The following is a 25,426-nucleotide window of genomic DNA, read 5'->3' as shown; positions in this document are numbered from 1 at the left end:
ATGGAATCATACAATATGTTGTTTCTAATATCTGGCTTCTTTCATGTAGCATAATATCTCCCAGGATTTTCCATGTTACAGCATGTGTCAGTACTTCATTATTTTTAGAGATGAATAATATTCCGTTATATTTATATACCATATTTTGTTTATTCATCAGTTGAACATTTGGATTGTTTCTACTTTTTGGCTTTAATGAAACATTTGGCTACTATAAACATCTGGATACATGGAGTTGTCTTGTGTACAGCACATTAAAGATCTGGCATTATCACTGCTGTGGCATGGGTTTGATCAATGTCCTGGGAATTTCCACATACCACCTCAGAGACATCCCCTCCCCCCAAAAAAATCTGGATAAAAGCTTTTATATATATAAATGCTTTCATTTTTCTTAGACATGTACCTAGGAGAAGGATTGCAGAGTTACAAGGCAATTCATTGATGAACTTTTTGAAGAACTGCAAAATTGTCTTTGAATGCAGCTACATTTTTTTTTACTTCCATCAGCAATACGTGAGGGTTTCCATGTCTTAACCTACATTTGTTTTTGCTCTTTTTTTTTTTTTTTTTAACTGTAGCTGTCTTAGTAGGTAGGAAGCGTTACCTCATTGTAGTTTTGACTTGCTTTTCCCAATAGTTATTTGTGTATTTTTGGAGAAATGTTTAATTTCTTTGCCCATAAATTCATTGGGTTGTCTTTTTATTGTTGAATTTCAAGAATTTCTGTCAATCTGGATACCTTTTACTTTTTCTTCTTGCCTAAGTTCTCTGGCTATAGCATCCAGCACAATGTTTTAATAAGTTTAGCAAGAGCAGATATCCTTGTCTTGTTCCTAATTTTAGGAGAAAATTTTAGGAGAAAGGCTTTAATGTCTTTAAGTATGAAATTATTTGTGGAATTTTCACAGATGCCCTTTATCTTATTGGGAAAGTTCCCTTGCATTCCTAGTTTATTGAGTGTTTTTATAATGAAGGCTGTTGAAATTTTGTGAAATGCTTTTTTTACATCTATTAGGATGATGGTTTTTTATCATTTATTCTATTAATATGTTATTACATTGATTAACGTTCATATATTGAGCCAACCTTGTATTCCTGGAATGGATCCCAATTGATCAAGGTGTGTATTTTACCTGTTGCTGGATTTGGCTTCCTGGTTTTTATTGAAGATTTTTATGTGTACATTTTTTCTTTTTTTTTTTTTTTTTTTTTTTTTTTTTTTTTTTTTTTTTTTTTTGCCATGCCCATGGCATGTGGAAGTTCCTGGGCTAGGAATCAAACCCATGCTATAGCAGTGACCCAAGCCACTGGATCCTTAACCTGCTGCACCACAGGAGCACTGGATCCTTAACCTGCTGCACCACAGGAGCACTCCTTTGTATATATTCATAAAGGATATTGGTCTCTAGTTTTTTTTTCTTTTCTTATATATCTATCTGATTTGGGGATCAGGCTAATATTGACCTCATAAAATGAGTTGGAATGTGTTCCTTTCTCTTCTGTTTTTTGAAAGAGTTTGAGAAGATTTGATGTTCAATTTTCCTTTAACATTTGGTAGAATTTGTGGCTGAAGCCATCTGTTCTGGGATTTTCTTTGTTGGCATTTTTGAATAATTAAGTTTCTTTCCTTGTTAATAAGTATATTCAAACTTTCTATTTTTCTTTGACTCAGTTTTGATAGTGTGTGTCTTTCTAAGAATTTGTACATCTCATCCAAGTTACATAATTTGTTGGCATTCAATTGGTAATACTATTACCTTCTAGTCTTTTTTTATTTTATAAGATCAGTAGTTAATTTATCTTTCATTTCTGATTTTAGTAATTTGAATCTTGTCTCGTTTTTCTTGGTTTAAACAAATGTCAATTTTGTCGATCTTTTCAAAGAACAAAATTTTGATTTTATTAATTTTCTCTTATTATTTTTTCTTTCTTAATTTCACTTATTTCCACCTTAATATTATTCTTTCTGCTTAGTTTGAGTTTTGGTTTTTCTCTTTGTTGTTTACTTTCTTAAAGTAGAAGTTTAGATTTTTGGTTTTGAGATTTTTCAACTTTTTAAATTAGGTAAATTTCTCTGCAAGCACTGCTTTACCTGTATCCTAAATTCTGGTGTATATATATTTTTCTTTTTATTTATCTTGAGATATTTTCTAATTATCCTGTAATTTTTTTTCTTTGTCCTGTTATTTATTAACATTAATTTCCAGATTGGTAAAATTTCAATGTCTATTTTCATTCCATTATGGAATATTATATATTACTTCAATTCTTTCAGATTTATCGAGACTTGCTTTATGGCTTATCCTAGAGGTAAGTTCTGTGTGCAACTGAGTAAAATGTATATTTGCCTGTTGTTGAGTGGAATAATCCATAAATATCTTTAGCTCTAAGTGGATTTCTATTGCTATTCAAGTCTTCCATTTCCTTTTTGATGTTCTATGTAGCTGTTTTACCACTATTGAAAGTCAGTATTGATGTCTCCAGTGATTACTGTGGACCTGTCTATTTTTCTCAATTCTGTCAGTATTTATTCCATGTATTTGCACTCAGTTGTTGTGTGCATATGCAATTAAAATTGTTTTATCTTCTTCATAGTGACCACTCTATAATTATAAGATACCCTTCTTGGTCACAAGTAGCAATTTTCGTCTTGTCTACTTCTCTTTTGGCTACTGTTCATATAGAATTTATCTTTTCCTCCTTTTATTGTCAATTATGTCTTTGAAACTAAAGCTTGTCTCTTGTAGACAGCATATAGTTGTATCATGTGTTCTTTTTAATCCATTTTTTCAAAATCTGCCTTCTAATTGGAGTATTTATTTTTTGTTTTATTTATTTATTTGTCTTTTTTTTGGGGGGGAAGGGTGCTGCCTGTGCAGCATATGGAAGTTCCCAGGCTAGGGGATGAATCAGAGCTGTAGCTCCAGCCTATGCCACAGCCACAGCAATGCAGAATCTGAGCCGCCTCTGTATCCTTCACCACAGCTCCCTGCAACACTGGATCCTTTAACCTACTGAGTGAGGCTAGGGATCAAACCCGCATCATCGTGGATATGGTTGGGTTTGTTATTGCTGAGTCACAGTGGGAACTCCTTAATTGGGGTATTTATTTACATTTCATGTGCAGTTACTGATAAGATAGGATATTCCTGCCATGTTGCAATTTGTTTTCTACGTTTTATTCTTTTCGTTTCTTGAATTTTCCTGTACTGCTTTGAGTTAAATAAATTTTGTTAGCATGCCATTTAGTTGTTTTTGTTTCTTTTACTGTATTTTTTGAGTGATCTTCTTAGTGGCTGACCTGGGGATTACAATTAACATCTAAGCTTATAACAGTCTAGGTTGAGTTAATACCAACTTAATATCGACAATATGCAAAGACTTTTCTCCTATATATCTCTAGTCTCTCTCCCATTCTCTCCCATTGTTTGTGGTATAACTGTTATGAAAATTGCATCCTTATATCATTTATACCCATCATCACAGATTTTCAATTTTTGTTTTATATAGTTTTAAGTGAGAGAAAAGAAGTTGCAAAAATACATTTATGCTCTCCTTAAAATTTACCTATGTATTTAAAAAATGTATTGACTTACAATGTTGTGTTAGTTTCAGGTGTACAAGTGAATCAGTTACACATCTATGTATATCCATTCCTTTTCAGATTTCTTTTCCCACATAGGTCATTACAGAGTACTGAGTAGATTTCTTTTCCTACATAGGTCACTACAAAGTATTGAGTAGATCCTTGTTACTTATCAATTCCACGTATACGTCAATTCCAACCTCCTATTTTATTCCTTCCCCTAATGTTTCCCCTTTGGTAACCATAAGTTTGGTTTTAAAATATTTTAGTCTGTTTTTGTTTTGTGAATAAACTCTTCTGTATCATTTTTATTAGATTCCATATATTAGTGATCTCATGATATTGGTCTTTTTCTATCATACTTCACTTAGTATGATAATTCTAGTTCCATCCATGTTGCCACAACTGCATTATTTTGTCCTTTTTTATGTCTGAGTAATATTCCGTTGTATATAGCCTATGTACTTAAATTTTGCCAGGGCTCTTTATCTCTTCATGTGGATTTGTTACCATCTAGGGTTATTTTATTTCTGCTTGAAGAACTCCCTTTTTAGTATCTCTTTGAGGAAATGTCTGCTAGTGAAAGATTTTCTGTCCCTATCTGTAAATGCCTTTGTTTATTCTTGATTTTTGAAGGATAGTTTTGCTCAATGTAGAATTCTTGAGTGATAGTCTATTTCTTTTAGCACTTTGAATGTTATTCTGTTCTAATCTGCATAGTTTCAGAGAGAAATAAGCTATTAATCTTAATGAGTCTCCCTTTATGCTATGAGTTTCTTCTCTCTTGCTCCTTTCACATTTTTTTCTTTATAGTGATGAAAACACTTAACATGATATCTATCCTCTTAATATATTTTTAAGTGTACAATAAAGTATTATTATCAATGGGCTATTTGAAAAGAGTTCTAATAAAACATATTCATAAAGAAGTCACACATGTTTGAAAAGGTGGGGAGTTACGGTATTTGTTCAGAAAAACAAAGGGAAGCATGACAATTAAGACTTGCAAAGGGATCTGATGTTCAAGGTAGTAATACACTAGGGATAACTTTTATTCAATTTTTAATAAACTACATGACAGGAAAGGTTTTTATTTGGCTTATGGGTGGGCTGATTTCCTCATCCTTACAATTTATTACTTTTGCTATGGCTATTTCTTGTAGACAGAACAAACCATAAAATTATGTTGTAATTTTTTTCTCACTTTATCTGGTTCCTTCATCCATATCCCATTTACCGTGGGCCCTTTATTATCATTTTTTAATTTGTTATTTTATATTGGAGCATAGTTGATTTACAATGTTGTATTAGTGTCAGGTGTACAGAAAAATAATTCAATTTTACATATACATATATCCATCTTTTTTCAGATTATTTTCCATATAGGTTATTACAGGATATTGAGTAGAGTTCCCTGTGCCATATAGTAGGTCCTTGTTGATTACTATTTTATACATTGTGGAATGTATATCTTAATCCTAAACTCATAATTTATCCCACTCCCCCACATTTCCCCTTTGATAGCCATAAGTTTGTTTTCTCTGTTGGTGAGTCTGTTTTTCTTTTGTGAATAAGTACATCTTTTTTTAAAATTCCACAGATAAATGATATCATACAATGTTTGTCTTTGTCTGACTTACTTTATTAGTATGATAATCTCTAGGTCCATCCATGTTGCTACAAATGACATTGTTTCATTCTTTTTTTTAATGGCCAAGAAATATTATTCCATTGTGACACACCTTCTTTATCCATTCCTCTGCTGATTGACATTTAGGTTGCTTCAATGTCATGGCTATTGTAAATAAAGCTGCAATGTACACTGGGGTGCATGTATATTTTCAAATTATGATTTTCTCTAGATACATGCTCAGTTCTATTTTTGATTCTTTAAGGAACCTCCATACTGTGTTCTCCATAGTGGTTGTACCAATTTACATTCCCACAACAGTATAGGAGCATTCCTTTTTCTCCATACCCCTCCAGCATTTATTGTTTGTAGGTTTTTGATGATATGGCTATTCTCATTGGTATGAGGTGATACCTCATTGTAGTTTTGATTTGCATTTCTCTAATAATTAGTGATGTTGAGACTCTGGGCCCTTTAAAATTCATTGTACATTGTCAGTAAGAAGAAGCATTGTTTAGAAGACCTGAGACTTTTTTGTGCTCTATGATATGCAAACTCTAAAGACATCTGTGTCTGAGTATTGGCACTGTGACTAAGACTAGCCTGAGTAGGAATCATTTATCACAGAGAATAAAGAGATTTTGCAATCAACATTTTTCTATTCCATCTGATTCTGTTTAATATCAAGGTCAAATGGGGTAGATCCAATCAGTATTTATAGGGGGTCCAAAGTCAAACAGGATGAGACACAGAATGTTTCCTATTATTAACATCTTTCTAATACTTCAACAATTGAATACACTGCTTTTTATAGAATATTTGAACTTTCATTGTGTGAGACCTTTTGAAAAAAATTTAAAGCTAAAATATCAGTTTTCTCAGTACTTGTTCTGTATCAGGAATCCTTTGTTTTCAACAGTTTGATCATTCTGTCTCTAGATGTGAATGTCTTAGAGTTTCTCTTACCTGAAGACTGTTGAGCTTCTTGAATGTATAGTGTTTCTCATCAAATCAAGGGATTTCTCAGACATTATTTTTAAAAAAAATTTTTTGCCCTTTTCTCTACTTTTATTTGTATTTCAGAACACTTTAATGTATCGCACAAGTCACTGAGGCTGTGTTCATTTTGTTTCTTCTCTCCAATCCTCAGTTGTTTCTTAAAGCTATCCTGAAGTTCACTGATTATTCTTCCAGTTTAAATCTCCTTTTGGGTCCCTCTGGTGAAATTTTAATTTCAGATCTTATAAATTTCTTTTAGTACTTTTTAAATAATGGGTCTCTGTTGATAATTTCTACTTGATAAAATACTGTTCTCATACTTTCCTTTAGTTCTTTAGGCACGACTTCCTTCAGTTTGGACCATATTTAAACTTGTTGATTAAATCTTGTCTAGATAGTACAACATGTGTGTTTTTTCAGAAACAGTTTCTGCAGGTTTTTCTGTGTATGGACCATACTTCCTTCTTTATTTCCCTGTCTCTTAAATTTTTGTTTAAAACGACATTTTGAATAATGTGGCAACTTGGAAAAACCAATCTCCCTCTCCCCAGGGTTTGTTGTTATTATCTGTTGTCATTGTTGATGTTTGTTTGCTTAGTAATGTTCTTGAACTTGGTTGTGTAGAGCCACTGCAGTCTCTGCTCAATTAGTTTAAACTTCAGATTATGATTGGACAGTGATTTCCTTAAATGCCTAGAACCAAAAGGTTTCACAGATTTTGCCAAAGGGCTGCATGTGCACATTGGTGCAAGCTTTCCAGAGTCAGACAGACAGTTAATAACACCACCTTAACCTTCATTTCCTTGAAGTCAAAGTCAGTCAAAGGTGATTGCTGGGGGCTTCCTCAGGTCTTTCTTGTACATGTGTATAGTCTTGGGCATGCACATAGCCCTTCACATGTGTGCAGCCTTCCAGATTCCAAGGAATATGTAGGAATTTTTCAAGCTCTCCTTCAGTTGCTATTATCCACATCTATAGTAATGCTCAGTGAATGCTCAATGTTGATTTTTTTTTGTCCTTTTAGGGCTGCACCCGTGGCATATGGAGGTTCCCAGGCTAGGGGTCAAATCGGAGCTGCAGCTGCCAGCCTATGCCACAGCCACAGCAATGCTGACAGCTACAGCAACACTGGATCTGAGCTGCACCTGTGACCTACACCGTAGCTCACAGCACCGCCGGATCCTTAACCCACTGAGTGAGGCAAGGAATTGAATCTGTGTCCTCATGGTATTAGCCAGGTTCATTACCACTGAGCCATAATGGGAATCCTCTTTTCCTTTTACCTAGGTAGGGAGAAGAAAGAAAATGCCATTCTAAAAAATTTTTACCATGGAAGTTTTCTCTCCTTGTCTATTTAACTGCAGATAGTTGTCCTTGATGTGGTTATTGAGTTGAGTGTTACCAGCTATTTCACAACTGCTTCAAAGATATTTACTCCATCACGTCAGAATAGGTACTACATTTTTTCTTGGTCTCAGGTACACTTTCAAAACTGATAGAAAGAGATACATTTTAATACTTTGTTATATATATTCAACATGATACTAATGATCGCAAATTGCAATACAATGAAGTTAGAAATGGAGAAGAAAATTACAGTAAAATTTTTTAATGTCAGTGAAAACTTACTATACAGCTGTAATAGTTAGGATAATGTAGTATTGGAATAGGATTAGATGAATAGACAAGTGAAATAGAATAGTGAGTCTAGAAACAAGGCCATACCTACAGAAAAACACAAACTATGGCATAAGTGGTAATATAAATTAGTGAACAAAGAACTGAGAATTATAAATGGTTCTTGGAAAATTGATTATCCAAGCATAAAAAACAACGAATTCCTTCCTCATCTCACATACGAAATCCAAATTCAGATAGATTAAAGGACAAATTGTGAAAAGCAAAACTTTAACTTGTTAGAAAAAATTACAGAGGACATTAAAACCTTAGGGTATGAAACATTTTAAATTATGACACCAAGAGCCTGTTTCATAAAAGTATTAATAATTTATTTATGTAAAAATCATCAAAATTGGCAATCAGTTAAAAGGTAGACATATTTAAAAAAATAATATTCTGAAGAGGGAGCACAAATTAGCAATATATATGCTCAGTATGAGTGAAAGAAAATAAAAACTAACATTAAAATGAGTCTGTTTTATATCTATCAATTTGGCATACATTTTAAAAGTCATGTAGGAGTTCCCATTATGGCTCAGAAGTAATGAACCTGACTCGTATCCATGGGGATGTGGATCTGATCCCTGGCCTTGCTCAGTGGGTTAAGGACCTGGCGTTGCTGTGAGCTGTGATGTAGGTTGCAGATGCAGCCTGGGATGTGGCATTGCTGTGGCTGTGGCATAGGCTGGCAGCTACCTCCCATTTGACCCCTAGCCCAGAAACTGCAGTGGGTGCAGCCCGAAAAGTCAAAAAAAAAAAAAAGGGGAAGAAATACAAGTCAGTAATAGTGTGTGTATTTATTTCCTTGAGCTGGTATAATAAAGTATCATAAACTGGGTGGTTTGAAGGACAGAAATTTCTTGTTTCATAGTTCTACCACCCAGAAGTCTGAGATCAAGGTATTGGCACCATTGATACCTTCCAGGAGCTGCAAGGGAGATGGGGTCTATGCTTTCTCTTAGCTTCTGGCAGTTTGTTGGCACTCCTTGGTGTTCCTTGGTGTCTGCTTTATCAGCCCAATCTCTGTCTGTCTTTATTTTTACATGGCTTTCTCCCTGCATTCATTCCTCTGTGACTAAATTTCCTCTGTTTTAGAAGGACATCAGTCACTGGATTAGGAGCCTACCCTACTTCAATATGACTTCACCCTAATTAGTTTCATCTGCAATGAGACTATTTACAAATAAGCTCACATTTGAAGTATTGGTGGTTAGGACTGCAACATGAATTGTCAACGTGATTTTGAAAGTAAATTTTGGAGGAGGACATAATTGAACACATAACATCAAGTATTGCCAAGGATGTGGAGTTACACAAACTCTCAGTCACTATTGTTAGAAAAGTAAATTAGTATTATTGATTTAAAAAGCAGGGAGTTCCTGTTATGGCACAGTGGAAACAAATCTGACTAGTATCCATGAGGGTGGGGGTTTGATCCCTGGCCCCTGTCAGTGGGTCGAGGATCCAGCACTGCCATGAAATGTGGTGTAGGTCACAGATGAGGTTTGGATCCCACATTGCTTTTGCTGTGGCTGTGGCTGGCAGCTGCAGCTCTGAATCAACCTCTAGACTGGGAACTTCCATATGCTGTGGGTGTAGCCCTAAAAAGCCAAAAAAAAAAAAAAAAAAAAGGCAATTTGACAATAGCTATAAAAAGCGTTGGGAGTTCACGTTGTGTGGCTCAGCAGGTTAAGAACATGACATAGTGGAAATAGTGTCTGTGAGGCTATGGTTCAATTCCTGCCCTTGCTCAATGGGTTAAGGATCCTGGTATTGCCATGAGCTGTGGTGTAGGTGACAGGTGCAGCTTGGCTCTGGTGTTGTCATGGCTGTGGCATCAGGTCTGATTTGACCCCTAACCTAGGAACTTCCATATGCTACAGGTGGAGACATAAAAAGAAGAAAAAAAATGTTGATACATAAGTGTAATTCAGAAATTTTTACTTCTGGATGTCTGTCCAAGACCCACTATTGTACAGTGGGCAGAAGATGATGTGTTTAAGGATGCTCAGAGGAGCATTGTTTGAAATGGAGAAAATGAGAGACAAGATAAATGTATGAGTGAAAATAAAAAAGCTGGTATTTCATGTTTCAACAAGGATAAAGGCCAGAAACAAAAGTTGCAATTTTAAAGACCAAGTATAGAGTGATTTATATTGTATGATAACATATGTTTAAAGTTTATATATATATTTCATTGACAGCTCTCTGTATATGTAGGATTAAGTATATAAATCTGCAGTGGGAAGGATACATGGTACCTAAGGTTATTGGTTTTACTGAGGAGAGAGGGAAGGGGATGGTATTTCAGAGCCTTCAGTTGGGCTGTAAGTATAATGTTTGGTTTTCTTAAAAAAAAAGAAAATATGGTATAATGTTAGTATTTCTTATATCTGGGTTTGTGCACATGGGTTTTCATTATATTAGGCTCTAATTTTTCATATTTGAAATATTTAATAAGAAAAATATTCAAAAAAATTATAGAGTGCAACAAATGTGGTGACACTAACATGATAAAAATTTAGGAGAGATAAATTTTTAAAAATCCTAAACTCGAATCAAATGGAAACCCTACCAATTGGCTGTATACACAGTAGGGGGCATGTGGGTTAAAAGAATTTGTTTGAATATCAATGATTTGATTTGACTACAGTTTCATGTGTCAGTACTTCTAAGTCCTGCCAACAAATCTAATTTGTCCTAAAGCTGAACAGTATGAGCAAAATGTCTGAAACAGAAAAATGATAGTACTTTTCAACTCTGCTTCAGTCAAAGCTTATGTTGCTCAATTTTACAGAAACTGGAAGCTCTTTAGAGGGACAATGACTAGAATGATGAGAGGAACCCTGAATTGTGTCTTGTGCTGTGCATGGCTTAGAGAAGTTGTGGGTTTGGTAGCCATCCTTGCCTACTGCCTATCCTGTAGAAGTGGGGTTTGGCTTGTGTTCTATGGCCTGAAGGGTAGAACAAGAGTCAAGGGCCAAGAAATTTCAAAGAGATAATTATCAAGGAGATAATTTCACCTTAACATAAAGAACTTTCCAGTAGGACTGGCCAAATATGACATTCCTCACCACTGTACTTACTTAGGCAAAGAGCCTATTTGGTTGTGAATTCTTGGTTATTGGCTACACTATAACAGTGATTTCAGAATTTGGGGTTTCATGGACCCAAAGAACTTCAAATGAATAATTGGAAAACCAGCAAAAAGTTTCCAGCCTACTACTTTGCTAAGGAAGATTGTTACAGAAAAACAAATACCACACAGATACTATTTTTACCATTGCTTTAACACCAAAATTAAGGAAGTACCTTCTTTCAGAATTTTTTTTTTTTTCCTCTCAAGGAAAAAAAATCATTGGCCATTTTACACTATTTTTAAAAAGTATATATTTAAATGTCTTCAAATAGAGGAAGATATAAACATATTTTTGGTTTTTATTATATGGTATGTGATCATTTCCTTGATTTGGGAATTTATACATATAATTGTGTACTATGAAATAGAATTCAAATATTCAAACTATTCTTGAAATTTATTTTTGTTTACAGTCATTGTCAAACATACTCCTTGGCCTAGAGGTGGAAGTAAATTCCAAATGTCATTTCTCTTAATTTAGAATATTCTATGTGGGCTAAGAAAAGCCAGAGAACATCAGCTAATATAATTCTAGCCTCCCTTTTGTGCCTTTCTTTTTAGGCCTCAGTAGGTCATGATCTGAAATGTAGGTCTGCTGGAAGAAAGGAGCAGGGAAATGGGCTCCAAATAATTGCTTACAAGGGGGACCTTAGACCAAGAGACAGAAATGCCAACATTGAATTGAATGCATCCACAGCAGGGGGGGACATGGCTCCACATCGTTCCTTTCAGTGTGCACCTTCAAGGTCAGAAATCAGTAAGATTGTGCTTCCTCACAGATTGGGCCAGTCCAGGTGACAGTGATCTATAAACAGTGTTTCTCATCCTCTGCACTTGCTATTTTGGACCCTCATGCTTTCTGGTCAAGGACTAACCTGCGCATTGTAGGATGTTTGGAAGCATTCCTGACCTCTACTCATTAGATGCCAGCAGCACCTCCTTCCCATTCCACTTGTGACCATCAAAAATGTCTCCAGACATGCCAAAAGTTCCTTAGGGACCAAATTGCTCCCCGTTGAGAACCACTTGTTTAGAAGACCTTTAGACTCTTCCCAGCCTGGGGATGTTAGGATCAATCTTCTTGAACTGCCCTGATGTATTTAAAAGAGGGTTTCTAATAGTAACCCAAAAATCGCTGGCTTGTTTTTATGATATTTAAGTGTAAATGTAAATCAGGAAGGGCATGAGGGTGGGCAGTTTTACAGGCTCCCTCCTATTTAGTCAGATATTTCATCGTTTGGACATGGTTAAAAATATCTGGGAACAAATTTCATCCGCATTAGAATGTAGGGAAACTGGTGAACCTTTAAATACCATCCCTGCCCTTTTTGCATTAATCACGCTTGATGATGGCTGTGGCCCTTTTATCATGCTGATTCTTCTTTTTAAAAAATTACCTCAAAGTATTTGAAAAACAGTTTAAGAGTTTTGTAGTCTGACCATTACATTTCCATCATCCTCTGAAAGCCATCAAAAAGTTAACTTCATTATTTGGGGAAAATCCCCACTTATATAGGCAACTTTCTCTCAAACACATACATATGGCTTCTCTTATTCTAGGTTTGGCTTTCTGCCTGGATCAAAAGTAGGAACTGATCTGAATTTGCCTTTGATAAAGAGATTTGTGATCCGACTTTTGTTTTCCAGTGCTATTGCAATCACATTCTACCCAGATGTAAAATAGTCTCTTTTGTTCATCTGGTGGAAAAACTATACTTTGTAGAGAGGAACTGAAACTACCTCTGTAAGGCACCACTGGGACTTGAGAAAATAGCAAAAGGAATGAAGTATTACACCAATTAAATGAATGTTTTTCAGGATTGTTTAATGATGCAGAGAGGAAAGAACAGAGGTTGGAGCAAAGCATAATTTGCATAAAGATTTTGTGTGTGTGTGTGCTAGCATAAGTAGTTCATAAAGTAAATTTCATACAAGCTAAAATCCATCTCATTTTCTTATTAGATCTGTGTATGGTGTCGGGATCCTATACTCTCCAAAATTTTGACTGGAATCCCATTTATTCTGATAGGTGAAAGAAATCCAAGGCACCAGTAATGGCAAATGAATGTTGAGTGATGTGCTATGGAGCGGTATCTTAAAGAAATTAGAACTAGTAGCCCAGTTGTTCTAAGATACCCTAATCCCATGAGTTGGAAGTCATTAACTGCTTAGAAAAATGGTATAAATTAGAGAGAGTCAGAATGGTGGGGATTGTGTGTGTGTGTGTATGTTTTGGTTTTTTTTTTGATAATGTATTTTGTTTGTGAATGGGGCAAGACTTCTTAAGACACAGATATTGCAGAGGCAAAAACAAAAATAAACAACTGAAAAACAGTTTTTAAAATTTCCATCATGGCTTGATTACCTGGTTTCTCTTGGGGTGCTTGAGAATGAGGAATCACCTTTCAGGCAGGTCAAGGTCACCACCTGAGTTTGAGGTTGACAGAGCTCTACTACGTATTCTCTTATCCTCTTTTCTTAGAAAATTAAATAATTATGATCTCATCTCTTGCTTTTTTGCCCATACCTTTCCATCAATAACTCTCTGAATACCTATTCAAGTCTCATTTTGTTGCTTTGCTCATAGTTGTAGGAAATTTCCCAATTATGACATGTGCAAATGTTTTTTTTAATGTTTAATTTTTAGTAGTTATTTCCCCCAAACAGTTTTTTTCCTACTGTACAGCATGGTGACCCAGTTACACATATATGTACACATTCTGTTTTCTCACATTATCATGGTCCATCATAAGTGCCTAGACATAGTTCCCAGTGCTACACAGCAGGATCTCATTGCTAATCCATTCCAAAGGCAATAGTTTGTATCCATTAACCCCAAGCTCCACAACCACCCCACTCCCTCCCCCTCCCCCTTGGCAACCACAAGTCTATTCTCCAAGTCCATGATTTACTTTTCTGTGGAAAGGTTCATTTGTGCCTTATGTTAGATTCCAGATATAAGTGATATCATATGATATTTGTCTTTCTCTTTCTGACTTACTTCACTCAGTATGAGAGTCTCTAGTTCCATCCATGTTGCTTCAAATGGCATTATTTTGGGTTTTTTTTTAATAGTTGAGTAGTATTCCATTGTGTATGTATACCACATCTTCCTAATCCAATCATCTGTCGATGGACATTTGGGTTGTTTCCTTGTCTTGGCTATTGTGAATAGAGCTGCAATGAACATGCAGGTGCTTGTGTCTTTTTTAAGGAAAGCTTTGTCTGGATAGATGCCCAAGAGTGGGATTGTTGGGTCATATGGTAGTTCTATGTATAGATTTCTAAGGTACCTCCATACTGTTCTCCATAGTGGTTGTACCAGCTTGCATTCCCACCAACAGTGCAGGAGGGTTCTCTTTTCTCCACACCCCCTCCAGCATTTGTTATTTGTGGACTTTTTAATGATGGCCATTCTGACTGGTGTGAGGTGGTATCTCATGGTAGTTTTGATTTGCATTTCTCTAGTAATCAGGGATGTTGAGCATTGTTTCAAGTGCTTGTTGGCTATCTGTATATCTTCTTTGGAGACATGTCTCTTCAGGTCTTTTGCCCGTTTTTCCTTTGGGTTGTTGGCTTTGTTGCTGTTTTATTTTTTATATTTTCCTTACTTTACAAATGCTGAGAATTTTTAAAATTTTTAACTGAAATATAGTTGATTTACAATGTTGTTAGTTTGAGGCATACAGCTAAGTTATTCAAATACATATATTTGTGTGTGTATATAATTATATATATATATACACACACATATACATATATTCTTTTTTAGATTCTTCTCCATTATAGGTTATTACAAGATATTGAGTATAGTTCCCTATGCTATTTAGCAGGTTCTGTTGGTCATCTGTTTTATACATACTGGTGTGTTTATTTTAACCCCAAACTCCTAGTTTATTCCTCCCCCCTCTTTCTTGCAGTGGTAACTGTAAGTTTGTTTTCTATATAAATTCATTTGTATCTTCTTTTTAGATTCTACATGTAAGTGATATCATATGATGTTGTCCTTTTCCGTTTGACTTACTTTACTTATTAGGGTAATCTCTAGGTCTATCCATGTTGCTGCAAATAGCATTATCACTTTCCTTTTTAGGGCTGAGTAATATTTCATTGTATATATGTATCACATCTTCTTTATCCATTCCTCAGTTTATGGACATTTGGGTTTCTTCTATGTCATGGTTACTGTAAACTGCACTGCAATGAACATTGTGGTGCACATAGTTTTTGAATTACAGTTTTTCTGGATATATGACCAGGAGTGAAATTGCTGGCTCATATAGTAACTTGATTTTTAGTTTTTTAAGGAAACTCTATACTCTTTTCCATAGTGACTGCACCAATTTACATTCCCACCAACATTTTAGGAGAGTTCCTTTTTCTCCACACCCTCTCCAGTATTTATTATTTGTAGACTTTCTGATGATGGCCATTCTGGCCAGTGTATGGTGGTACCTCATTGTAGTTTTGATTTGTATTTGTTTAATAAATAGCAATGTTGAGCATGTCTATTTAGATCTTCTGCCCATTTTTTGAGCAGATTTGGCTTTTTTGAGCTATATAAGCTAATTGTGTACTTTGAAAATTAATCCCTTGTCTGCCGCATCATTTGCAGATATTTTCTCCCATACTGTAGGTTGTATATGCTGAGAAAAGATCCTGTCTGTTTCTTTTATGTCATATTTCAGATGAATGCACTTCTTGAAGAATTTACTATTGGTTTCAGAAGGGTTCTTTTGTGTGACACAAATTTTCTTTCTGGTAAATGAAGGCTTTTTATTACTTTGCCATAAATATCATAATACAACTTATTTTTTATATTAACCATATTATTAGATTTTCATTTTATTCTTCTCTTAGGTTCTTCTTACATGAGGATAGAATGCTTTTTGTGCTCTCAAACTGACCATGTGGCCCTTTGGAACAAGTGTTATTTCAGGGTGGATGGTTACTCATAAACCAGCATCAGTGGCAGTAGCCCCAGGACTGCTTGAGTACCCACGAGCTCAGGGGGAGCAGGGCAATAAGAATGAGACCCACAGAGAAAAGTGAGATAGTCTGATAGGAATGGGAAGAACTATGACTCTGATGCCTACCAAAGTAAGATGGGAGAAAGGAGTTTACTTTCTGGTGATACTGGGGAGAGTATAAATGGGAAAAGCACACAAGTAAGGCAGTCAGGGATTATTAGCATATGATAAAATTATAACAAGTCAATCCCTTGTACCCTAACTATAAGGTATTTTATAGGCTGACAAAGAGTGATTGCTAGCTTCTTATACAAACTACTCATGTTAATAATAGTATGTAAAAAGTCCTGGTGTTTCATATATCCTGAGGAGTGTTGGAAGAACAGACAATTTAGAAAGTCTATGAAATAATTTCCACACAAATTCATCTAAAAGGGCACTGACACAGTTCTCACACTAAAAATTACATTTTATTGGTAGTGAGCCATTCCAGGCTCCTATATAAATTCTTCTACATACCTGGACATGGTGCCTATTTTGTTTACCATTATGTTGCTACTGTCCTGAGCAGTACTTAGTACATAGTAGGTCTACAACAAATATTGTTGAAAGAGACTTATATTCAGAGATGTTAAGTATCTCACTCAATATTATATAGCTCAATTTAGCAATTATCAAAGCAAAAGTTTCAATCAGAACTGGCTCCAAATTCATGCTTTTCATGTTCACTCATGCATAATGTAATTTATTAAATGTAACATTTCCAGCAAGCCAAATTATGGGGCACATTAAACAATACAGAAAAGCTCTGATTAAACTACTACGTAATGTTCGATACACAGAAATAATTGATGGGACTTTATGAAGCATAGTAACACCAACACTGGTGAGCTCACTGTTTAGATTAAAAACTAGAATGTTACTGACATCACCTGGGTTTTGTGTGTCTTCCTCTAAAATTCATTCCTCTATTTCCACTCCAGAAATAACTGCTTTCTTTGCCTTCTTAAAAAAATATTACATATACAGCAATCTCTAAATGTAAAAAGATTTTTATAAAATTTTAGCATACAATTTAGGTAATTACATAATTATGTATGTATATATTATTGCATAATTATGTATGTATATATTATTGCATTTTATAATTTTATAATATGTAGTTTTCTTCAACTTGCTTTTTCACTTAACATTGTTTCTATGATTGATCTATCATATTCCATTAGCTATAGTTCATTTTAACAGCTATAAAATATTCTGTGACTATGCCATAATCAGTTTATCCAGTTTTTTTTTTCAGTCAATGCTTTTGTTACCTGATTTTTTTCCTGTTTTAATTATTGTCAATTGTAAAATTTTTATACATATCTTCTGGGACTGATATAAATTTCTCTAGGTTTCTAGAAGTAAAATTCCTGGGTTATAGCTAAGTTCATGTTTAGATTTCAAAATGATTGTTTTTCAAATTATATGTTCCAATTACATGCTCCCTAAAACAGTTTATATGTTTCATCACTCTGCTTCCTTAATGTAAATAAAATGAAATCAATTGTGAGCTTAATTTGCACTTCTTTGATTACTAATGAGGCTGAACCACTAAGTATTTCTTCTTATTTGAAATGCCTGCTTGATTTGGTTTTTTGTTGTTATTTTTTTGTCTTTTTGCCTTTTCTAGGGTTACTCCCGGGGCATATGGAGGTTCCCAGGCTAGGGGTCTAATCGGAGCTATAGCCGCTGGCCTACTCCAGAGCCATAGCAATGTGGGATCCCAGCTGCGTTTGCAGCCCACACTACAGCTCACAGCAGTGCCGGATCCTCAACCCACTGAGCAAGGCCAGGGATCAAACCCACAACCTCATGGTTTCTAGTCAGATTCATCAACCACTGAGCTATGACGGGAACTCCAGTTTTGTTTTTTGATGAGAGGAGACTAGTTCTTTTTCATGGTGCTTGACAAGTATAATTATACTTACTGGATACTAATTATTTATTGAATCTATATGCAGAAATAATTTGTGGTTCATATTCTGTTTTCTTTATGGTATCTTTTGATAAATAGAAGTTTTTTCTAAGTTTTTTCCATTAATATAGTTTAGAAAATTTTGTTTAAGGTTGACATTTTACCCATTCTGAAATCATAAGTTATCTTCTAAATTTTCTTCTGAAAGTTTAAAATATTTCCCTTTGGAATCAAATATTGAGTCAACCTGGAATTTATGTGTATGCATTATGTAAATAAAAAACAAAGTTTTTTTAATTAGAGTATCTCCTTTCTCCGGTGGTCAGTAAAATCATCTTTACTGCTCCATTAAGCATAAGTCTGTATCTAATCTATTGAGTATTCTATTCTAGTGGCCAATTGGTCTCTCTTTGAATTAATATTACATGGTATTCATCAGCATAGCTATATAATAAAACTTAATATCTGGTAGCACAATTTTTCCCAAGTTATTCTTCTTCTGTTATTTAAAATACCCAGTGATGGGTAAAATATAAGTTTTACGATTAACTTGTTTCCTTGAAAACTCCGTTAAATTTTGATTAAATATGTAGTAAAGTTTAAGGAGAACTGACATTTTTATAATATTGAATTATTCCACCCTCCCATCCACGAACATGGTATATCTCTTTATATATGTTTCAGTTCTCCTTAAATTTTACTACATATTTAATCAAAATTTAACGGAGTTTTCAAGGAAACAAGTTAATTGTAAAACTTGTTTGAAAGGCCCAATAATGGGTGGTATATCTCTTTATATATCTGTGTTTTTAAAATAGCTTTCAATAAAATTAAGCCTTTCTTGCAGCAAGATGGATGGAACTAGACACTCTCACACTAAGTGAAGTAAGTGAGAAAGAAAGACAAATACCATATGATATCACTTATATCTGGAATCTAATATATGGCACAAATGAACCTTTCCACAGAAAAGAAAATCATGGACATGGAGGATAGACTTGCAGTTGCCAAGAGAGAGGGGGAGGAAGTGGGATGGATTGGGAGCTTGGGGTTAATAGATGCAGACTATTGCTTTTAGAATGGATAAGAAATGAGATCCTGCTGTATACAACTGGGAACTATATCTAGTCTCTTACGATGGAGCATGATAATGTGAGAAAAAAGAATGTATATATGCATGTGTGACCGGGTCACCTTGCTGTATAGTAGGAAATTGACAGAATATTGTAAACCAGCTATGATGGAAAAATTAGAAATCATTATAAAATAAAAAATTAAGCCTTTCTTTAGATTTTTGCACACCACATTTTAAAATATCTATTTTATTATATTTTTATATTATTTTAAATTATGCTTGCTAAATCTATAGATGGTACATATTAACACATTAATCTTTTTAAATATTTTTGAAATAGTTGATTTACAATGCTGTATTTCTGATATACAGCAAAGTGATGTGTACATCACACACATACACGCACACATACATGTTTTTTAAATATTCTTTTCCATTATAGTTTTTCATAGGGCATTGAATATAGTTCTCTGTGTTATAAGTAGGACTTTGTTGTTTATCCTCTCAGTGTACAAAAGCTTACATCTGATAACTACATCTTCCCCCTCCATCCACATTAATCTTTAAATATTATATTTCAGGAACTTTGATAAACACTAAGTAATTCTAATATTTTGTTGGTAGAGTCTTGTGTTTCTATGCAGTTATATCTGTTAATAGTGAAATTTTAGTTTTTTTTCCGTATTTTTGTAACTCTTGCTTTGCAAACTATATAGAATCTCCAGTACATGTGGCTTCTAAGCACCAGAAATGTAAATAGCATGACTGAGCAACTGAATTTTAGCTTAATTTTATTATGTTTAAATAATAATCTGTGGCTAATAGATACTGTATAATAGATCTACTGTGGAAATCTAATACTTTTATTCTTTTTTAAAATATAGAAATTAGTCATTTTAAAAATTAATCTACATATTTAACATTTTCTGGGATCAACATTTCTTCTTGCCTTTCTTATCTAGAATTTTCCCACCTTTAAGTACATCTTTTAGAATGAACATTAGCTAAGGTCTTTCGTGGTAAACTCATTTTGTTGTTGTTGTTGTTATGTATTTATTTTATTTTTTTTTGTTTTGTCTTTTTTTTTTTTTTTTTTGTCTTTTTTTTTTTTGTTGTTGTTGTTGCTATTTCTTGGGCCGCTCCTGCGGCATATGGAGGTTCCCAGGCTAGGGGTTGAATCGGAGCTGTAGCCACCGGCCTACGCCAGAGCCACAGCAATGCGGGATCCGAGCCGCGTCTGCAACCTACACCACAGCTCACGGCAACGCCGGATCGTTAACCCACTGAGCAAGGGCAGGGACCGAACCCGCAACCTCATGGTTCCTAGTTGGATTCGTTAACCAGTGCGCCACGACGGGAACTCCTGTATTTATTTTAATAATGACCTTGAAAAGGAATTTTTATGACAACACAATTTAGACTGGTAGTTATTTCTCTCAGTATTTTGAAGATATTGCTCTAAGGACTTTAGTGGAAGTCAAAAGTTTAGATATGTTAGACTAATTTTCTTTCTTATAGGTGTTCTGGTTTTTTCTCTGACTGCCTTTCAGATACTTCCTTTATTGTTGGTGTTCTCAAGTTTTACAATGTTTTTTTAATAGCTTTTTCTGTGATTATTATGCCTATCCTAATTCTCATAAGGCTCTCATGTTCATAAGACTCAGCAATTCTCAGTCTGATTCTCAATCATTCCATTACTGCCTCTCTGTATTATTTTTTCAAGGACTATGATTAGATATATGTTTGACATTCTTTTGTTTATTCTGTCTTCAATGATTCATAATCATTCTTTTATATTTTTATGCCCTATCTCTTAACTGAAAGTTCTTTACTTCTTGCTTCTGGTTCATTGTCTCTTTAACTATGTCTAGTGTGTTATTTAATATAACCATTGAGCTTTTGATTTGAATAAATATTTTTTACTTAAACTTCTACTTGATCTTTTGCAGTCTACTTGATCATTTTTAATAATCTCATTTCTTATTTTTACTGGGTTTTTTTTAAATTTTAAGGACATTTTATAATATCATTTTTCATTTTCCATCAGCTATTTCTAGTATATCCAGGTTTTCACAGTTTTATTTTTTGTTGTTTCTGATGACTCATTCATGGCAGCTTATTTCATTTGTTGGTAAATGATTTAATTTGCTTTTTAGTGCCACACTCACACGGCATATGGAAGTTCCCAAGCTAGGGATCAAATCAGAGCTACAGCTACCAACCTATGCCACAGCCACAACAACATGGCATCTGAGCCATATCTAGGACCTACATCACAGCTCACGGCAACACCGGGTCCCCAGCCTACTGATCCAGGCCAAGGATTGAACCTGAATCTTCAGATACTAGTCAGATTCATTTTCCTGTGCACCACAAAAGGAATTCCTGGTAAGTGATTTTTTTAAATGTGAATTTTAATTATATAAATTTTGAGAATTCTGACGGTCTAACGTAGGCTGGCTTTCTACCACAGAAGATTGATATTTGCTTCACTGAAGCCAAAGGCACATATATTTACAACTTATATATCTATAAAACCTATAGAAATATGTATCTCTCTAGTTCTTATGGGGCATCTTAATGTTCAGCATCTCTACCTTACAGAATGGCTTATGTGTCTCCTGAGCTGCTCCTAGAATTGGGGAACCTTGACTTCTGTATTTGTTTACTGGCATTATTCAGGGTTTAGCTCGCTGTTCTTTTAACTCTTCCCCCACATATCTTTTCTTTATATTATCTTAATATTTGTTGATTTCCTATGGGTTTTTTTTTTTAAGCTCAACTCTAATTTAAAAAGAAAGTATGTTGTAGTTATGCAGGATCAAATTGCATTGTCATAGGAGGACCATTTGGAACATCTATATTACCATTCTGATAACATCAAAAGTCAGTGCATGACTTTTATTTGATACCACATGGGCTTCTTCTAGAGCCCTACAGCACTTCTGGATTATAGAATGCTTGTTATAAAGCTTCTAGCAGTGAGATTAAATTAATTCACTTTATTTTTCTTATACTCCAAGAATTTTTTGAGCTTCATAAAAAATCCAATTATATTATCAGATTAAACTGATTATTTTAATAAAGTATGGACAAAACAAAATTTCTGAAGAGAGACATAAATTTCATACTTATGGTCTTCCTTGGGAAAATAGTTTCTAAGAAGGTTATAAATATACTTTTTAAATTTTTCTCAAATTTATCCTTTTGGCCCATGTTGTCTACGATTATAGAGAAATACAACATATGGAAAGAGTACTAAATTTTGGATCAGAGAAATGACTGTAATCTCAGTTTAGACACCAAGCATATGACTTTTTAACAATGTAGTTTATTTCTGTGAGCCTGTACCTCCTCATTTGTATAATGAAGATTATTCTATTTCACACAGTTATTTTAAGAATTAAAGAAGTACATGTGGAATTACCTATGACAATGTCCAGTAAAGAAGAGCAGAATATGCCACCCCAAATATTTCTCTTTGACATAAAAATTATCTCAAGCTGGTTATTTTTAAGAAATAGCAGACACAGGGGAAGCTCTGAAAATTGTTCCTTTTATAAGCGACATGTGCATAAATATAAGGGAAATCTCCATTTATGAGTGTGTTTGCCTTTCTGTACCACAAAGGAATCATGAAATCTCTAGACATCCACTTCAGTGGAGAAAGGAACTATACTCCTGTTCCATTTTCTTTGCCTGATAACCTTCTATAACTGGCTTAGGCCTCCCCTTCCCAACGTCTTTTGCCTTTAGCTGGCATTGGTATATAATGTGTGGCTTGGGCCTTTTGGGGGAAGCTCTTCCATTTTGCATGGGTATATTCCAGGTATACATGTTATTAAATTTCTGTTTTTCTCCTGTTAATCTGTCTTTTAGTATAGGGCATCTCAACCAAGAACATAGAAGGATAGAGGGAAAATTATTTTTCCTCTCCACCACTTTGGTGACCCATGATGGGATCTGCTGAGACACCAGCGTCACTCCAGAGCCTGGAGATGGGATCCTTGGAAGACTGGTAGAAGCTGGCAAAAAGAAAGAAGTCTTTCCAAAGTTTCCTCTCCCAGTTTTCTCTATATATACCCACTTGAGAGGAGAAGATAAAAATGTTTTGTCCCTTCCTTTCCAAATTTAGATTAGTAGGAAAAAATATTTGTATGAACTATTTTTTTGGGTATGGCAAGTGGTAAAGATTTTTGTTATGACTGCTCGTTTTCTTGTTTTCCCTTTCCTCCTAGAAATGATCATTGTTTTGTCTCTATTCTATCTTCCATTATAAGGAGGAAAAGTATGGGCAAATGAAGTTTTCTTTTTCTCTTATATTTTTGTCCTGAGAGCTTGCTTTATGGCCGGTGAGGCTTCTCTCTACCAGCTAAAGCAGGCTTAGGGTCCTTGCCATGAAGTGACTAGAGTATTCTCTTTGTCTAGTTCACAGGAAACTTGTCTTAAGGGGTCTTGGTCCATAAAAAGCCTTTGTCATGTCAACCTTTATAGTCGCATTCATGCTGAAAATGTCCCATTCCAGTAGTGCCTACCCTATGTCACAGATTTGAAGGTCTATAAGTAAAGGCATTTTGGGTTCTGGGAGACCAAAAGATACTCTTTTTACTAATACTGTTCTTACCACCTGTGACAATGAAGGTCTTTGCTTTCTTAGGCAAATTCTGGGAGGGAAAATTTTGAATCATTTGGGCTGCATCTTCTGCAATGCCTTTTTTTATCTGCAGGTAAGTCATAACAAAGCTTGTTGGTTTGATTCACTATTGAGAAAAACATACCATTGAAGACTCTACTTATCAATGGCCAGATGATGCATATTTTGAATTGGAAAAACTTCTATATTTGAAAATATTTTTTCCAAAACTGTCTTATAGGTATTTATGAATAAATAACATTGAAAAGAATACACAATGGAGTATGGCATCTAGTCTTAGGGATTTCTTTAAGGAGATGAAATTATATAACCCTCATGCTCCCTTTTTGTTGCTTCTAGTTTCAAAAGATCCTGCCAAATTTATAGAAGAGTTGGAAAAATTGGTGTACATTCACATTTACACATACAGGTACCTAACTGGCTGCTAAAGGGTGCCTAGTGTTACAATAAAAGTTATCCGAAAGCTAGATGACCCCCTGGGGAAAAAAATCCCTCACGGAGGAACAGAATTTCTCCCAGGCTCTCCTACAAATGATCAGGAGATAACTCAGCTGGAGGTTGATATAAAGGAGCTGATAGAAAAAACAGCAGAGCTTTTCCTTCTAAGGTTAACTGGTTGAGGTTGAATTTTACATTCAGAAAAAAATAAGACTTTATACCGACATTACAAAGGCATATCACATTAAACCTTGAAGTTCCAAAACAGGATTCTTTTGATTGATTTCCATCTTAGTTGGAAATCTTTTTTTTTGTTTGTTTTCATTTTTTTGTTGTTTTTTTTTTTTGGGGGGGGGGTCTTTTTAGGTCTGCACCCATGCATATGGAGGTTCCCAGGCTAGGGGTCGATTCAGAGGTACATCTGCCATCTGCTGGCCAAAGCCACAGCAGTGCAGGATCCGAGCCACATCTGAGACCTACACCACAGCTCACAGCAACACTGCATCCTTAACTCACTGTGCAAGGCCACGGATCAAACCTGTGTCCTCACGGATGCTAGTCAGATTTGTTTCCGCTGAGCCGTGATGAGAATTCCAGAAATCTTGTTGATATAAAGAAGAAAATTAAAGATAAATGTATTTGGATGGGCAGGCCAGTCCCCTGTTATAATTCAGGCCACAATCCAATCCCTTGAGGAATTAGAATCAAATGCCTTTGTCTTAAAAATCTTTACAAGCCCAGAAATGTAGCTCTAGAAGCAATCCACTGTTTACCTATCCTTACCAATCCCCCAATCTCCATACTGATTTGCTTGCAGATACCCCCAAATTTTCATCTGGGAGAAAACTTGTATACTTTCTCTGTGTCTACTTTGTCTTCTCTAGGGGCTGACAGCTATTTCTTTGAAATGCAAACTAGAGAAATCATGCTTATTAAGAGGAAAAAAGGGAAATATTTAGAACTTGGGCAAATAAAAAAAAATCTTAAGTGCTTTCTCCACAAATATTAGTTTGAAAGTTTTAACCATGTGAGCAGGTAAACTTATTCCATCTGCCAGAAAACAATTTGGATCCGACTTAAAAATAGTGAGTTTTGTATGGTATTTGACTCATGGCTAAACTTTTTAGAATAAAAGCTATATTATTTCTATTTGTATCTGCCTATATGATTATGTGTATCTATATGTGAAGCTCGTAGGTATGGTATTTTTCTACCTCTAGGTGGTATTGTCAACATTAATTTGTAAAAATTCTATCTGGTTGGCTTGAAGGAAAATGCTGCATAGATTGGGC

At 34.8% G+C, this 25,426-nt stretch overlaps 1 protein-coding gene across 3 annotated transcripts in view; it reads left to right on the top strand.

Moving 5' to 3' along the window:
* LOC110260242 (uncharacterized) overlaps positions 1–25,426 on the top strand; it is a 214,552-nt gene that overhangs the window by 174,758 nt on the left and 14,368 nt on the right. Inside the window, exons 7-10 of one of the 3 annotated variants that reach the window (XR_014843489.1) lie at positions 2,279–2,313; positions 21,199–21,430; positions 22,922–23,060; positions 23,700–23,769. Coding sequence is in view for 1 of the 3 variants with exons in the window: in XM_085021875.1 (XP_084878001.1) it covers positions 23,750–23,769 (20 nt within the window). In the remaining 2 variants the exon portion in view is untranslated. Of the gene's footprint in view, positions 1–2,278; positions 2,314–20,487; positions 23,770–25,426 lie in introns of those variants that run through there. The other 2 variants (XR_014843490.1, XM_085021875.1) reach the window with 2 other exon arrangements.

The sequence above is a fragment of the Sus scrofa genome, chromosome 4, assembly GCF_054392235.1.
Source record: "Sus scrofa isolate SSC_HxYL_T2T_F1_AM1 chromosome 4, Sscrofa_HxYL_maternal_Yorkshire_Landrace_v2.0, whole genome shotgun sequence".
Classification (NCBI taxonomy): Eukaryota; Metazoa; Chordata; class Mammalia; order Artiodactyla; family Suidae; genus Sus; species Sus scrofa.
Note: the sequence above shows the minus strand (reverse complement) of the source record. Positions and strands in the feature narration are given on the sequence as shown.